Source organism: Odocoileus virginianus, chromosome 1 (assembly GCF_023699985.2).
Source record: "Odocoileus virginianus isolate 20LAN1187 ecotype Illinois chromosome 1, Ovbor_1.2, whole genome shotgun sequence".
In the NCBI taxonomy this organism is placed as follows: Eukaryota; Metazoa; Chordata; class Mammalia; order Artiodactyla; family Cervidae; genus Odocoileus; species Odocoileus virginianus.
Window position 1 is genome coordinate 104,296,973 of NC_069674.1, and position 17,863 is coordinate 104,314,835.

The following is a 17,863-nucleotide window of genomic DNA, read 5'->3' on the forward strand; positions in this document are numbered from 1 at the left end:
AGGCTGGTTGACCGAGAAAGTCACATCGGGGAAGCCATGAAATTTTTGATATTTCAGAAATTTACATGGAAATTGTATTTTGCTGACCTGGTTGATAGAAATGGCAGGGTTCCTTTCACTGGACTGGACATGTTTCACCTTGATGTTCTAACACCAGAGCCACACCGCCTGGAGCAGAGAACGAGGGCTTGTAGCACGGAGACTGTCCCCCAAAGGGTGATGTCGGGTGAGCCCCTGACCTCTGAGAACCCCAGTCCTTCTTCCCAGGAGTGAGGTTGCAGAGGTCTGTGGCGAAAACATCTAGCCAGGTGCCCGTAGTTCAGTAAAAGTTAATTTCCTCTTTTCTCTCCCCATTTGTGAGTAAATAACAATTATTACTAGTAGAGCAGGTTTCGATTTGTAAACATTGCTAAAAAAAAATCAAAACAAGAGGACTAACAAGGAGAACAGTGATAGGGAGCTTTGGAATACAGAGGTTCTGGAACTCTGCTGTAAGTTAGTTTCATAGCGGTTTTTGTGGCACCACTGTTTTTAATAACAGAAATTTAATACTAGTTGCTTTTCTTTAAACGATGATCAATTATGATGTCACACGATGAAAAGGAGTTAGCAACTTCCTGTGTTTGGGAATTGCTACACTGGTGCTGAGGGTACCTGGTTTGGCCACCAGGAGCCCTGGGGTTCATCACAGCCCCCCCGGGAGCCTCCGTGGACAAACGGAGTGAGAGCATCATTTAATATAATGGAAATAATGTGATTGTAATAAAACATTGTCATCAGATTAACAGCTCAAGCCATGAAAACAAGTGTGAGCACTCTGCCTTCTGCATCATGGGGAGATGATGCTCTCGTCAGCTGTGCTTGGGTCTGGGGGATGCTGTCATGGAGACACAGCAGCTATGTGATCTGAGTATCATCCCACCTTCTCCTTTGTTTTGTCAGGGAGAATTCTTCCTGCTGGCACACCGACCCCTCCTCTCCCCGGGGCGTCCAAGAGTCTTGTGGCTGCCTGGTAGGTTTCCTCCATGTTTTTGATTTTTCAAAAGCCTAAACCTCAAGGAACAGAAGTGAGTTCACCTATTCTCCCAATTCACTCAACCCTCCCCTTCCCTGCCTCCCCTTCCACATGTCCATTCTCTACGTCTGCGTCTCTGTTCCTGCCCAGAAGCTAAGTTCATCTGGACCATTTCTCTGGATTCCATCTATATACATTAATATATGATATTTGCTTGTCTCTCTCTGACCTACTTCACTCTGTATGACAGACTCTAGATCCATCCACATCTCTGCAAAAGTCCAATTCTGTTCCTTTCTATGGCTAACACTAATGTGTGTATATATACATATGTGTATGTATATACACACTTCTTTTTTCTCCGTTGACCTGTTGATGGACATTTAGATTGCTTCCATAGGTGCTCTGTGATGACCTAGATGGGTGGGATGAGGGGAATGGTGGAAGGGAGGTCCAAGAGAGTGGGAATACACATATAGCTGATTCCCTTCCTTGTTCAGCAGAAATTAACACAATATTGTAAAGGATTTATACTCCAATTAAAAAAAAAAAACGAGTCCACCCCCATCTGAAAAATCTTCGTTTTTGGTAACTAAATGAACTTTTGGAATAAATGACTCTTAGGTTTCCTTGATTGGGTGCTTCTTGGAAAGGTGTCATGATATGGTTTCCAGGGTGACCCTCCCATTCATTTTCCATTGGGCGCAATCAGCGACAGTCCAACAGTGGAGCTAGAATTGCACTTTAGGGGGAAATTTCCCAGAATTTCAAGGCAGTGACCTCAGGTTTCTTGTATTTTTATTTGAGTTTTGAAAGCTGGATGTTAAAAATCTAAGACATCACGTGGCTCTTCTAACTATGGTTGAGCAATACAATGGCTCACAGAAGTAGGTTACCCCCGTTACAGTGAGAGAGACACTGTCCAGTCTGTTGAGAATGGAGTGAAGTTTATGTAGATAACTGGTTGGAGCTCATCTCAAAGGAAATCTCAAGAGGCAGTTAGTAAAAGGCACAGGACTATTGGCTAAAATCAACAAACAGATATGGCTATCCTAATTTACAGGAAAAAAATAAGACAAACAAAAATCTTAATTTAAATTGAGTTTTAAGAAAATGACCATGTGCACATGTTTATAAGTCTTTTCTGTTTAGTGGTCCACAGGGTGTGTATTAGTTGCTGAGTTGGTTCTGACTCTTTGCGACCTCATGGACTGTAGCCTCTGTCCATGGAATTCTTCAGGCAAGAATATTGGAGTGGGATGCCAATCCCTTCTTCAGGGGATCTTCCCAACCCAGGGGTTGAACCCATGTATCCTGCATTGCAGGCAGATTCTTTACTGTCTAAGGCACCAGGGAAGTCCTCCTAATAGTGTAGTGACTTTAGAAAGGCTTCCTTTAGATGGACTTAGTCTTCTTTCTTCTCTTAGACCAAATGTCTGCACTCAGGTGAGGCAGTTACATAGCACCATGGGTGTCCAGGTAGGGCCCACCAGAGGCCACTGATGGATGCCGCATGTTACCCTTTTGGCCTTGGCCATTGGTGATTCTATTTGCTGCTCCTTTGTGGTGACCGGCTGTTCTGCCCAAGTTCTTTATGGACCCAATGATTTGTTTCTTCCCCATCTTGTTTATTCCATTAACTCAGGAACCCTTTAAGTTTTCACTCCATGCTCTGATTCTTTGGCCTTGATTCACTCATTCTGTTAGACTGGTACTTTTTACTACAAGCTCCCTGAAATTTATTGGAATTAGATTGGGTGTCAGTATCAGAGGAATGAATGAACGAGTACCAGAATGGTTGATGTTGAATTTGCTCCAACTCACATGAACTGTGAGATCTCAGAAATATGTGTGCAAGGAGAAAAGCATTTCCTGTGAAGAAGCTCCGTAGCCAAGGGAGCTTCAGAAATGTGAGAGAAAGCCCCATGTAACAAGTCTCTTTGCCGTAGCTCCTGTGAGGTGCTCAAATCACAAGGAGGGGAAAGAGGCAGCTTTTAGTTTATCTGACTAAAGAATCCTTGTTCTTGTGTGTGTGTGTGGCGCAGAGGTTCCTTGGCAGAATCCTCCGGAAACGCTAGTCCTCTCGTTAGGAGTCAGAGGCCCTCAGGAGAGAGGGAGTCAGATGGTCCCTGCTGGGCAAATATTTCCAGGTTCCAAGACTCTGAGTGGCTGCAGAAGAGGAGTTTGGTTTCTGTTTCAGGCATTTAGGGAAGACACACATTCTTTTGAATTTTCTCGGTTATCATCCTCTGACTCTCTTGGTGGTTCATCAAATGCAGGATGACCCCAGTGAAAATGTATTTTCCCTTTTGAGTTCTTACCTATCTGCCCAACTCATATACAGGAAAGGATCCGAAGTCCCCCAATCTAACTAATGGCAAAGGTCGCAGCAGAATTCTGGTATAATTTTCAAATGTAGGTGACTCTTAAGAGAGACATGAGGAATCAGAACATATAAAAGGCCATCGATGAGTTGCTGAAAAAGTGAGGGCTGGGAAGAGTCACATTGACTTTACTTAAATAGTCTCGGGAAAGCTGCATGTGGGTTGTGAACAAGCTTCTACTTCCCATCTTTGGAAATGATTGCAGAAGTGCCTCAATGCGAGCACCAGGGCTCCCTACCTGACCAACCACCTGGGCCACCAGCTTCTCAACCTCTCTGGCCTCCCCCTGGAGGAGTATTTGCTGGCACCGATGGAAAAACTGAGGTGGGTTTGAAACCTCTGCTGTATCTTTCCTGTTCTCAGAGTTGCTTAGGAAATCTGATCGTTTCAAATGCTGATGTTCTTCAAAGCTCAGAAGTCTCCTGCTAACCTTGATACTCATAAAAATTCCAAAGCGGTGCTGCAGAACTTAATCAGATTCCTCCTGCTGACTTTCACTCTGGCCCCAGGGGGAGTGGGGGGGGTCATGTTCATGGAGTGTCACCTGGGGGAGCCAGAAGCAGTTTGACTGCTTTAGAGGGTAAGCCCTGAGACGTTCACAGCATAATGAGCGAAGCTCTCCACGGTATCCTAAAGTCCCTCTTAAGAGATTTTGCGGCAAGCTTTTATTCTGTGCTGCATTTCCTTGAGCCTAAGAGGGGGAATCTAGATGAGAGGATAGGGATGAGCTGCTCATTGATTTAAATTGCAATCATACTCACTATTCCATCAAATTTCCTGAGACCTCCCAACACAAAAGCATCATTGCATGGTGTGTCTGCGATGCCTAGAACATCCTCCCACCCCACCCCCAGGTTCTGTTTCCTTCTGATGCTTCTTGGACCATGTCTGGCCCCTGCTGCCCTCCCTTTGTGCCTTTAAACACATCCAGGAATCTCTGATTTTTGAAGGTGGGCACTTGTGTGCCCAGGACTTAGAACAGTATCTGGTATACAAAAGGCACTCAATCAGTGAATGATTGAGTCTCTGAAATGAATGACTGAGTTAAATTGAGCCTAGTGGGAATCTATCCTCCTTCTTTTGCCCCAAATTTCTGCTCACAGTCCAGGCACAATGGTGAAAATTTGTTGTTTTAATCTCCTTTTATCCAGAGACTGGGAAACAAAGTTTAGTGTGTGTTTTTATTTCTAATGTTCAATATTTTTAGAAGCTTCATAAGTGCTAAATATAGTATATAACCCAAGGGATGTAGAGAGGAAAGACGTAATTCACCCCACATCCCAGGAGAAACTCACAGAGCTGTATAGGAGATGAACTGGCAAAAAAGACAGTTAAGGCCCAGCATAGCAGTCAACGCAAGAAATGGAAACGTAAGGTCTTGTGTGAACCCCAAAGAGAAGGAGATTCACCCCAATCAAAGTAGCCAGGGATTCCTGCCGGCAGGACACAGTGTGTGAACAGAGGATGAAAGAAGCAAGAGGAAGAAAACAAGTCAAAACAGGCTGAAAACTCAGAAGAGCAGGACAGACCAGAGGGTGCTGAAAGCTGATCTTTAGGAGAAATGACCGTTAATTAGAATACCAGCCGGACAGGTGAGCACAGCAAAGTCCTGCACAGAGCATGTTTCCTAACATGGTGGTGAGTTCTGAGAGGCTCATATTCTAACGTGGGTGAGGAGTGAGTGGCTTCATCCATCCTTGCTAAAAACTCAGCACCCTCCTCAGACACCTGCCTGGGGCCAGGCCGCATCCCGCAGCAGGCTGACCCGGGGGGCTGCGACCCAGAGCCTGGAAGTTCAGCAGCCACTGTTTTATGGGCTCTATGACCGGTGTGGTGGGTGGGGGATGCCCTCTGTTAGGAGGGCCTGGTGCTGCCTGGCAGAAGCTCTAACCTCTTGTTTACTTCCCCAGGCTCGGAGGATGGTCTTTTGGAGTGCAAATCCCCAATCAAGTTCAAGACACAAATTCAAATATGTCAAAACCCCAAAATCTGGCAAAGGTACAGTCTTTCCTTTTTCCTTTTTCTTCTTGTTTTAGAAAGCATTCCGGGAAACTTGCTTTGTACCCTCTGTGGGTACTGGCAACATCGAACCAAATACCAGTGTCTGTTACCCTGAAATACAGCCAGTTGTACGTGAACATTCTCTTGGAAAGAGAAAATGAATCGTTTCCTTTAGGCTATTTAGAAATATATGAAATAGGTCACTGTTTTTTGTTAAGATGGGAATTCACCTGATAGATCTAAAGCCAATAAGGAAAGTAATCTTCTTTTAAAGACACTTAACAACAAAAAAAAATAATAAAGACACTTATCGTCAGGGTGGGGCTTTCCAGGTGGCGCAAGTGGTAAGGAATCTGCCTGTCAGTGCAGGAAACATAAGAGATGCAGGTTCTATCCCTGGGTCAGGAAGATCCCTTGGAGGAGGGCATGGCAACCCACTGCAATATTCTTGCCTGGAGAATCTCACGGACAGAGGAGCCTGGTGGGCTACAGTCCATAGGGTTGCAAGAAGGCGGACACAACTGAAGGGACTTAGCCACAGCAGCAGCAGCATCAGGATGACAGTGATCTTGATATGTGCATTTATTAACCAAAAAGTTCATTTGGGTTTTTCCTGTAACATTCTGAACCAACTTTTGGGTCAATCCAATAAATTCCTTTTCTTCCTGATGACTGGATGGACCCAGTGTGGTGAGCAGGCAGGACCCCTCCCAGGGGTTGGATTTTTAAGCCCTGTGGGTCTGGCCCTATGAATGAGGAAAATTCCTTTGGCATTACCGAGAGTGGCCAGGAAAGACCCCCTTACCCACCAGTACCACCCCTACCCCCTTACCCACCGAGGAATCCGGAGGCAGGGAATCAGGACAGGTTTCCCTAAGGAAAGAGGTTGGTACAACCTTAAGATGGGAAAGATTTGAAGCTTGAAGTCTCGGTGATTGGGGAAATAGTCTGACTTTGGTCCCGATTTTGAGAGAAATTGGGAAAGAGTAAGTCGTGGGAGTGGTGTGTATGTGTGTTAGCTGCTCAGTTGTGTCTGACTCTTTGCGACCCCATGGACTGTAGTTCTCCAGGCTCCTCTGTCCATGGGATTTTCCAGGCAAGAATACTAGAGCAGGTTACCTACTCCAGGGGATTTTCCTGTCTCAGGGATCAAACCCATGTCTCTTGAGTCTCCTGCATTGGCAGGTAGATTCTTTACCACTAGGCCACCTGGGAGTGGAATCTGCTTGTATACCTGTCATATCACTGATGAAATGTCTCTGCCTTGTTGTGGGGCCTTTCATGGTTCATGGTGACATGGAAAACCTTTTCAGGATCCAGGCTTGTGCCTGTCGAAGGATTATTCAGTGAAATAAAGGTGCTTTACAGGTTTTTAACAATGTAATCCCTGGTGAAAATGTTAACATTCATACTTCACAGTGTAATCACAGAGAGAAGTTTTAACAGTCATATTTCACAGTGTAATCCCTGATGAAAAGTTCCAGTCCCTGTGTAGACTGTTCAGACATCCCTTATTTCAACTGAGGTTTGTTCAAATCTCTCTCATGCTGCAGGCCACACACAGGGAAAGATTTGTAGCTTAAGATGAAAAGATCAAGATTCATAGCTTGATAGAAAAATAATCTAAACTCCCTTTGCTGGCTTTTTGAACACATGATGTGACTGTTATTAAAGTAAACCCAGTTTGTAGGAGGAATCTGCTCATTTCCTCTGAGAGCATTTTAAGTTTCTGCTCTGTGTGACTACCAAGCCTCCTGCAGACGGTGGAGCATCCCATCTGTGCTTCTAGGGCCTGGGGCGGTGCAGCCAAGGCTCTCCGTGTCTCTGCTCCCGTGATGAGAGCTCAGCACCCTGTGTCTCCCTGACACCTGCTCCTTTCCCTCTTTGTCTGTCTTCTGTATCAGCATGTTTGAGCAGTGACTTCTGCAGCTTTTGGTGTTGTTTGACATGGACTTTGCCATACTCAGGCGTGCAAGTGTCCAGCCCTTTGGGGAGAGAGCCTCTTTGCAGGGAGCTCAACGATCATGAGTCTGCATTCGACTCTAAAGGGCATCTGTTGTCTCAGGTTCCCATAGCTCTGTTGGTGGTTGATGTCATGTCAAATTATTACATTAACCTTTCAGTAATTAACCACCAGCCTTTTACTTTGGCCTTTGGGGTACATTCATAAGACATAGAGTTTACGATTTTCGGAGTCTTTTTGAGGAGAAACTGGGAAATTTGCATATGAATAGGCGTAAAACTTAAAATCCATCATATTTTATAAAATCTCTCGTGGAGCCTTGATGAATGATTTCATTCACATCATGAGTGTTCAGCTGGCTTGGCTAAACACCCTCTAGAATGCCTTTGCTGCTGTTCAGTTGCTAAGTTCTGCCCAACTCTGTGCGACCCCGTGGACTGTAGCCCTTTACTGTCCCTCTGTCCATGGGATTTCCCAGGCAAGAATACTGGAGTGGGCTGCCATTTCCTTTCTCCATGGGGTCTTCCAGTCCAGCAGTAAAACCCACGTCTCCTGCGTTGGCAGGTGGATTCTTTACCTCTTAGCCACCAGGGAGACCCTCTAGAATGTACACACTTCAGTTAAAGGCTAAACACACTGCCCTCTTGGTGTTTGGCCTTCATTCTGTTCTGTTCTCATGTAGACTTTTAGTTATTTGACTATCCCCCCAGAGATTTTTTTTTTCCTTTCAGTAACTTAGTTGCCTCTCTGAGGAACCATTACTACGGATCCTGACATGAAAGGTCTATTTTGAGGGGTCATGATAAGTTCCTAAAAGGAGGTTAACTTCCTCCTTCAGCTATTAGATTTATTGATCCTAAGAGACCAGCAGGGAAGGAAGTCCCATAACTTATTTAAGATCATCATGAAGCATCTATCGCTTACTTAAAAGAATTTATAAAATTTCTCCCAAGCAAAAGCCAATTTGTAGTAGAACCGAAACGATGTTCAAATTGCTCCTTGAAACTTTGTGTGTTAGTCACCTGTGCCCACGATGACACCACGGTCGTCAGGACCCTCAGCAGCTGGCCACCGTGGGGCTGGCTGGGGCTTTGGGGGGCTGCGCTATGCACAGATGCCTGGTCTCCCTCTGGTGGGGAGGCTCCCTGACCAGATCCCACCTGGCGCCCGGCACTGTCCCCATGGCCGTGTTCCCATGCCCAGACTCTTCTCTGCCGGGCACTTCTCCCGTCATTTCTGACGGCCACGAGTGGGGATTTGGAAACAGGCTGACGGGGCAGCTCCTCACTGGCCTCCTGCCTGCAGAGAGCAGGGCTGGAGCCCTCAGGGTCTAGCATGGCCGCATCCTCTGCCCTCTGACTTGGTCCCCTTGATGATCCCTGGCATCTCATAATGAGCATTTTGGGACGTCAGGGTCCTCAGGGTTATACCCCTTAGGCAGGAAGCCCCTCTGTCCCCTGAGAGGGTCACTGGGCACCACCCCTCCCTCAGCAAGCATCGCCAAGTTTCACGGCCACACCTGTGACTTGGTCTTGACCATGAGGCATCCCTCTTGACCTTTGGCCTGCAGACTGTGTCCCTGAGTGGAGAGGTTTGTCAGCTGCTGGCCTCAGCTGGGATGATGGTGGAGACCCAGTCCTGGTGGCTGTCTGGGGCACCGCGGGGCCCGGGTCACAGCCTCATGGCCGCGGATGGAGGAGAAAGGGAGCGTGAACTTGACCCAGCGCCGAAGCTGAAGCTGATGGGGAGGGGTGGGCGAGACGTCCAGGCTCTGGGGTGCCCGCCCCACCGCAGCTACCGCAGTTTGCTCTCTCTGCTTTTGTACAGTGTTGTTTTTTTTTTTAAATACAGTTCCCTGTGCTGCACAGTAAATCCTTGTTGCTATTTTATTTTAATCAATCAATCAATTTTTAAAGATGAAAAAAAATTTTTTGCCAAACCGCGAGGCAGGCGAGATCCTAGTTCCCCAGCCAAGGACGGAACCTGAGGTCCCGCACTGGAAGTGTGGTGTCTTGGCTGCTGGACCATGATGGCATTTCCATGTGCAGTGTCATTTCTAAGCTGAAAAAAATGTCACCCTGCTTTTAAAACAAAATTTCGAACAAACTAATTTGAAGACCCCACGTCAAGGGCAGAGAGCACCCTTGGCTTTCATGTTTTTTCCTCCAGTTAAGCAGTTAGTGGAGCCAAGACTGGTGATGGGGGGAGCAGGTTGTGGACTGTGGTTCCCGTCCACAGCGGAGGTTTTCTTCTGTATGTCCTTTAACTTTAGCAGTCTCGCATTTTACGTCATTGTATCCAGAAGCATAGCTAGTCCCTGTATGTTAGCACATCTGCAGGTGTGTGTGTTTGAAGGCGGGGGTGGTGAGAGGTGGACTAGGGGTTCCTGCAGGGACTGGGGTCCCTGTTGGGTACAGAAAGGGGACAGATACCCTCTGGTAAATGATCTCAGTGCAGGGCAGGGCGGGCTGCCCTGTGAGGGGAACCCACGCTTTCCCCTACTTTTCAGAATCTTGTGTCTGATTTACACCCGTTTGTGAGTCTGTGGATTTTTCTGTCACCAGTCTCAGATCCACTTGAGCACAGCCGAGGGTTGTCCTGGGTCTGTGGATGGTCGGTCTTGAGCAAAGTTTCTTCCTCCTTGGAGTTGGAAAGAGTGACTGCTGAGGGTTTCCCTGAACCTAAGAAACTGTTTGAAGATGGGGGTGTGCAGTGGCAGCTGCTGTGACAGAAGGCAGAGTTCTGCCTCCTAATCACCATGTGAGGTGGACTTCCTAGGGGAGAGCTGGGCCACCGTCCTGCAGAGATAGGCATTTCATGAGCTGTCACTGGATACTTGATTCTTCCCTGTGAACTCAGGACACTGGTGGAGACAACTGGTCACCCTGTGATGGGGTTGGGCAGGGGAACGGGTTGGAAGCCCGGGGACCTGAGCTTTGGCCTTAACTTTGCACAAACTGTGAGAGCCTGCACAGCTTCTTCTGAGCAGGAACCAGCAAGAGAGCAGCTCTAATTCCACAAAGAAGATTGTCACAAAAGACAGTGTCATCTAGAGAAATGAACTTGAATTAAGGTCAGAATTTGCTGGTTGATTCATTATCTCTTAAAGACACTCACCAGCATTCCACTGAGTGCATTAAAATTTTTTTCATTAAAATATCAATATTGTGAGATATAGATACTGATGGTTCAATTAGTATTTTTTATGCTACTTCTTATTTCAATTTTAATAATATTGTCTGTCTCCTGTTTTCTCCTTCACCTTCCTCCTGTCTGATGGGTCTGCTGCTTTATTCTCCATGCTCAGCAAATGTTCACTTCAATTTATTTTGAGGAATAATGTTCCATATTCAGTTATTAATTTGAGAGTCATCATTTTTTTCTTATCATTTCCATGCTTTTAATTTGCAGGTCAGATTTCATTAGCTTACCAATGGAGAAAGAAGGAAAAAATGATGGGCTTAGATTCCTTTTTTGCTGTGAGAATATAATTATGGAGCAACACTTACATTTGTTCTGGGGAAAATTAATCTATTTTTAGCTATAAATTATATGCTGGAGATAAATATAAAATTAGCAGGCTGGAATTCACTGCTCACTGTCAGCCATGCAGGACCATTACACTGAGGCCTGTGTTCAGGTGATGGAGAAGCAAATTTGCACGTGTCCCTTATATCCGAGAACAGCTTATGAACAGACTTAAGAACTAATCTCAGCAGGGCCATTAAGTTATCTTTTCTTTTAGGTGTGGTACAACCAGAAAGGCTTCCACTCCCTGCCTTCCTACCTGAATCATCTCAGCAATCTTATTTTGTGGAGGCGCTTACCCCCTACCGCAGACTGGAGACAGTACGGTAATGTTATTCTGTGTGCATTTTCTAATCCACTACTTTCCAAAGACAGTGTTGCTAAATGGGAAAGAATCAGAAAAAGTTGTGAGCAGAAATGTGAAGAGTGACGCGAAGTTTCTGTTTGGCAGCCAGTCTGTGTAGAAATGCATCCACATCGAGAGGCTGTGGTGGCTTTTGTGTGTGTGTGTCCCTCACTGTCTTTACCTGTGGAGTTGTGACCTCAGCTATGAGAGGACAGCAGTCAAAGGTGACTAGAGAGCTCACTCCTAGTGACTTAGCGTCTTCCAGAAGCAAGAGTAATTGCTCTTTCTAAAGACTATCGTATGGTCCAGGTCACCATTACTGATGGGAAGGAGCTCATCGCTTACCATAATTTACTCTATGCTGAGCCCTCCACTCATCAGTTACCTGTGCTGACTGTGAATTCATGCCCTCATTTTGGTAAATGACACGGGTCCATTTATGGAACCCAAAGTGGATTTATTGGTTTAAGGGGATGTTATATGCTTCACTTGAGTAGTTTATCAAATTCATTCAGTTCTTTGGGGGAAAAAAAGAAAGAATACAAGTAGATGTATAAATACCAGCAGGTCATAGCTATCATAATTTATTTACAGGATTTTTTTGAAGCATTAATTCACATAGAAATAAATGTTAAACCGTTTCCCCAGTATGCCATGACTTTACTCCAAATTCATTCTGCTGTTTTTGTTTTCCCTTCTCCACCAATCTTCAAAATAAAACAGATTTAATTATTCTGTGGCACTGCAATTGTTTTGGGATGGCAGTACATATAATATAAAAATGTGTATGCCCAAGTGAAGTACTGAAGAGTATAGAGTGCTATGGGTGAGGGACAGCAGAGTGTGTTTATTATGTCTGAAATGTACTAGGGGCATTAGATGTTTTTATATCCATGGTCCCATTTAGTTTTTGTGTTTATTTGGTAAGGTGGGTGGCATTTGCCTCTTTCACTGTTTAAAAAAATTGAGATTCAGAGGAATCACCCATTACCTGCTTGTTGAGTGATGGGGCCACAGTTCGGTTCTAGGTATAGCTGATAACACAGCCTTTGCCTTTCTGCTGCAACAAACTGAAAGGGTGCTTCTAATAGGCACAAATGGAGCATGCTTCATGGAGGGGAGCATGCTTCATGGAACATGCTTCATAGACAGGAACATGCTTCATGGAACATGCTTCATGGAGGGGAGCATGTTTCATGGAGGGGAGCATGCTTCATGGAACATGCTTCATGGAGGAGAACATGCTTAATGGAGGGGAGCGTGCTTCATGGAATGTGCTTCATGGAGGGGAACATGCTTCATGGAATATGCTTCATGGAGGAGGTCACTAACACTGGACCTGGAACATGAGCAAAAGTGTGACTGGTGTCAGGATGCTACTGTGGGTACTAGTGGTGCTGATATGAGAGAAGTCAGAGCATCTGCTCAAGTTCCTGGAGGAAGTTCCAGTTGACCTCATCCTGAGGGCGAGTATCCAGGAGCACTGTTGATGTCTCTGAGAGGGCGTCTGAGGCCAACTTCTGCTTGACCTTGGCTGACAGGGGAGGATGATGGCCTTTATGTAATGGGCAGCCAAAAGGCTTGGTCTGTATCTGAGAATGAGGATGGCAGGATCCCAGGAGTGTGTTAGGAAGAATAATCCGAAACCACGTGGGAAAGGGAGGAGCCCTGGCTGCTACCATGTGCCCTGCTGGAAGGATGCTGCTCCCAAGTTAGAAGTAACCCAGATAAGGCCAAGATACCTCAAGGCAAACAAGTGAACATTATCAGCTTCAAAGAGGTGGGAGGAAAGGTTGAGCCTTTGGAGAAGGGAACAGAAAGAAAAATTAAGAATTTGTCATCAGGACATTTAGAGGAAGAGTTTAAAGGATTAAGAATTAAAATATAAATCTTAGCTTTTAGTAATGAATGATGTAGTGGTCAGTACTGATGGCCTGGGAATGATTCAGGAGAAAGAGACAGAGTGAGGGATTTTATAAGTTCAGAGGTGGTGGGTTCATGTCACATGTCAGATGAAAATACACATGCAACAGGATTCAGACAGCTGGAGATATGAGGTCAGGAGAGGGGTTGTGAATAAAAACCATTTAGCCCAAACTGACATGGAGACAGGAAAGTTGGGGTGGGAGAGGGTGGGAGTAGGAAGGAGGCAGAGGGGCTGTGGCCCGAGGTGAGAGATCTCGGCACAGAGTCCAGAGAAAGGTAGAGTGTCAGGAAGAGCAGGAGAAAAAATCACCCAATATTCCAGCATCTCCAGGAAAATGGGTGTGCAGTGCATTGGCTGGTGGCTTCTGTGGAGCTGGACATGGGGACTTGTGGAGATGGAATCAGAGGGAAGGAGGGTGGTGAGGGAGTCCTCTTCAGGGATTTAGGAGGCCAGATGGATAAACTCTGCTCTGTGGGAGGTTGGCTGTGAGGATGAGCAGGGAGTGTGTGTGTGTGTGTGCGTGCGTGCGTGCATGCACAGGCATGTGCACCTGTGTGTAACACAAGCGGCGGCTGGGCCTGGGAACAGTGTAACTAGCCCATACGCGTCCACCAGTTGTGTCTCCTCTGCCCTGTTTTCTGGGTTCCCAGACCTTCCTGGGGAGGGGGTCAGCTGAGAAGCATCCACTGGTAGTAGACTTTTTGTTCCTTTGTTGTAAGGTTGTGTTGACTTGAAGAAGACATTTATCATCAGCTACTGGCAACTTCTTGACCAGTATGTTATCTGTGTCACATCCCAGTTCCTCTTGGCGTGTGTACGTGGTCCTCATGGGAAGGAGGGTCTATGAGGTGAATCGGGAGCACAGTCTCTCGGGAGAATGTGTGGTGACCTGTCATAGCTGAGCATTAATTAAGGACTCTGATGAGCAGGGCTCTTCACAGAAGCCCCTCCTCACATCCCTGGCTGTCTCTCCATCTGCGATGGACAGGCAGCGAGCTGTTAGCTTAGCCATTATGATGACTCACCGGCCGTGGGACTCAGGCAGGGCCATGCAAGCAGAGCCTGAGTCCTGAGCCCAGCAGAACCGGGAACCTGATCAGTGGGCATCTTGTCAACAACCACTGATGAACCACTCTGCCTATGACATACCTGCTTCTCGTCTCCATGGACCTGGGTCCTGGCACACCTGGACATCCCTGCCTTCAGTGGAGGAGCTTTCTGAGCCCTGACCTAGCCTGGCCACCCTGCTGTGCCCCGGCAAATTTGCAGCTTGTCAGGGCCCCCCTGATTTTAAGTGTGAAACTCAATGTAAAGCAGGTGACTAGCCTAGCCCAGCACCTGGAGTCATCATTAGACCCACTGGCAGGCTGGTGGCGGTCTAGATGAGTAGATGTGTTCATGCACAGGCTCTGCAAGGAGACTCTTCCTCCTGCATGAGTCCACGCGTCCTGCTCGGTGACTGCCCACAGTGGCCTGGACACTTCTGGAACCCACATTTGTGGGTTCTGGGCAGACCATCTTGCAGCCGGAGAGGGGGCAGGTGTGGAGGTGGCCTCAGTTCATCTGAGGAGTGGGGGTCACAGAATGTGGCAACTCCGAGGCTTCGTTCTCATGTCAGCAGGATAGTCACAGGTAAGGGAGACAGTGGGGGACGGGGAGGCCTGGCGTGCTGCCGTCCATGGGGTCTCATAGAGTTGGACACAACTTAGCAACTGAGCAACCACAACAGCGAGGTCATGTGATGATGTTTTCTGGGTTCCGAGGGAAATTAAGTCAGTTGAGGCCAGGTGCCCCCAGCCTGGACAGTGTCTTCCTGCACCTACCACCATCAGTCAGTCTCTCTGCCCTTGGGATCCTGGATGTTCTCAGTATCTGTACCACCGGCTCCTGTGTCAGCCTCTTGGGCGAGTCCCTGGACTCCCACGTGCCCCCAAGCTCACAGCTGCATGTCCTCTAAGTGCCCACATCTCCCGCAGAGTCTGTCCCTCAGATCACACACCCACCTGCCTTCCTGTATCCCCTGTAATCAAATAAAATAGACTCCCCCCTACAACCTGAGGCCCCCCACTTCGGGCCAGACAGCCCCTCCTGACTCTCTCTTCCAAATTCCTCTCTGCCACACCCCCTCCCTCCTTTCTTCTTGGTTCTTGATGAGCCTGACTGTTTGTCATACCCTCCTGGATGAAATAATAATGAAACCTTCAAACCCAAACCCAAGTTCAGTGCTGCTTGCCCATCACAGGCACCTCACCCCCCCTTCACGTTGTGCACACGTCTGCATCCCCCTGCCGCAGCCTGGGTGAGCCCCTTGGAAAGTACTTTTGTTGCGATTCCATTGATAGTGACTCAAGAATAAGGACATGGTTAAGATGTTGATGCTTTGCTGGGGGAAGCGTTTCTGAGGTGCTGAGGCTGTCCTGGCCCCGTGTTCAGGCATCAGTGCCTGTGTCTCCTCCCACGTCAAACGCCGCCTTCTAACCTGCTGCTGACCTGTCACCGTGCCTGTTCCTGCCATGCTCTCCTCCTGCCCCCTCAGTGGCCAGCACATCACCCCACTCACCTGCTGCCCCTTCTGGCCTGCTCCCTGCTCCGCCTCTGTCCAGAGCACCTCTTTCACTCTTCTTCACCTTAAACATTTCTGCTCAACTTTCTACATTAAAAAAAACAAAACAAAACTGTACTGAGATGCGTTTGACATAGGAAGAGTTGTAAACACAATATAGACACCTTGATGGCTTTGGGGCAAGTATACAACCTGAAACCATCGTCATGGTCAGGCCCCTGATGTGACCTTTGCCCCCCTCCGTCCCACACATCTGTCTGTCCATCCATCTGTCATGGTCAGGCCCCTGATGTGACCTTTGCCCCCCTCCGTCCCACACATCTGTCTGTCCATCCATCTGTTTCCCTCCGTCGGTCTGCTGTCACTCCACGGTGGCTCAGCCAGTTAGAGTCTGCCTGCAGTGCTGGAGCCCTGGGCTCAATCCCTGGGTTAGGGAGGTCCCCTGAGAAGGGAGTGGCTACCCACTGCAGTATTCTTGCTTGGAGAATTCTGTGAATATTCATTGTAAAGACTTATGCTGAAGCTGAAGCTCCAATACTTTGGCCACCTGATGTGAAGAGCTGACTCATTAGAAAAGACCCTGATGCTGGGAAAGATTGAGGGCAGGAGAAGTGGGCAATAGAGAATAAGATGGTTGGATGGCATCATTGACTCAATGGACATGAGTTTGAGCAAACTCCAGGTGATAGTGAAGGACAGGGAAGCCTGGCATGCTGAGGTCCTGGGGGTTGCAAGAGTCAGACACGACTTAGCAACTGAACAACAGCAACCTGTCTATTATCTATCTGTCTATTCCTCTATTATCTATCAATCTGTCTTGTGATTAAATAACATAAAATCGATCCTTTTAGCAGATTTTTAAATACACAATACAGTGCCTTAAACCCTAGGCTCTGCACAGAGGTCTAAGACTTACCGCTTGTTATAATTAAAACTTTATACCTTTGACAGCACCCCCCATCTCCCCTTCCTCCAGCACTTGATAACTACTATTCTATTCTCTGCTTCTAGGAGTTAAACTAGTTTAGAATTCTCATGTAAGTGGGATCATGTAGTATTTGTTCTTCTGAGTCTGACCTGGTTAATTCAAGGAAACAATCAATAAAATGAAAAAGGCACTTTATGGAACGGGAGAAAATATTTGCAGACCATATAGTCCATGGAGTTATATCCAATATGTATAACACCTCTGACTCAATAGCGAAATAAATAAATAACTTGAATAAGAAATGGGCAGATGTTTTTTAAAGAAGACACACAGACGGCCACATGGGCTGAACTGAGAGTGCCTGGCTGAGTCATACTTCGGTTACTGCGGCAGGGAGACAGACAGTGGGTGAGTGGGAGTCACAGTCAAGGGCTCCCTGCTTGCCTCCCCTCTGAACTCAGAGTTGCTCAGACACCGCTGCCCGGCAGGACGGACACCTGAGCTGGGGGCAGGAAGGATGGTCCTGTATCAGGAGCCAGAAGGAGCTTGCCCCTTCCTCCCACTCCCCCTTCCTCCTCTCAATACCCCACTTTCTGAATACCCTTGGAGGTGACAGTTGGCAAAGGTGCTCTCAGCCCCAGGGAGGGGAAGGTGACTGGGGCGGGGAGCACATGGGAGGATGATGTGCCTGCAGCTGGGGGTGAGGTGAGCCTGTGAGCAGGAGGGAAGCAGGTTATGGTTCTCTGGGTTACTTTTTTTAAACACAGTACCATTTTAGTTACGGTAAGAGTGAGCCTACCTACTCACAGGATTGTTTTAAGAATCAAAGTAATTCTTATGTAAGAGGGCTTTAGGGAAACCACACAGCCAAGCAATTCCAGTTGCTGGTATTTTTCAGGAGGAAGTAATGAGCATATAATTTCAGAATTATCTTTAAAGTTATGTTTGCCTAATGGTTTAAAATAGTTTTTTAAAAATTATAGCAACATACATACCTCCAAGTAGGAATTTGATATAGTGGAATAGTGTAGAGAGACAATAGGTATCTATGTATATAACATACACACACACTGATTCAGAAATATTAATGGTGGCTTTTTTTGTGGGTAGATGAATCACATAAAATGTTTAAAATTTTCTGTCTCATGCAGTAAGTTATAAATTTTGTCCCATGTATGTATAACTTAAAAAAGAGACTGCTTGAAAAA

The 17,863-nt window shown here is 46.8% G+C and overlaps 1 protein-coding gene across 1 annotated transcript in view; it reads left to right on the forward strand.

Annotated features, from left to right (window-relative positions):
* Positions 1–17,863, forward strand: part of ABCA13 (ATP binding cassette subfamily A member 13) — a 335,379-nt gene that overhangs the window by 191,325 nt on the left and 126,191 nt on the right. Inside the window, exons 42-45 of the mRNA XM_070477641.1 lie at positions 943–1,012; positions 3,605–3,723; positions 5,310–5,397; positions 11,109–11,217. Of these exons, the coding sequence (XP_070333742.1) occupies positions 943–1,012; positions 3,605–3,723; positions 5,310–5,397; positions 11,109–11,217 (386 nt within the window). The remainder of the gene's footprint in view (positions 1–942; positions 1,013–3,604; positions 3,724–5,309; positions 5,398–11,108; positions 11,218–17,863) is intronic.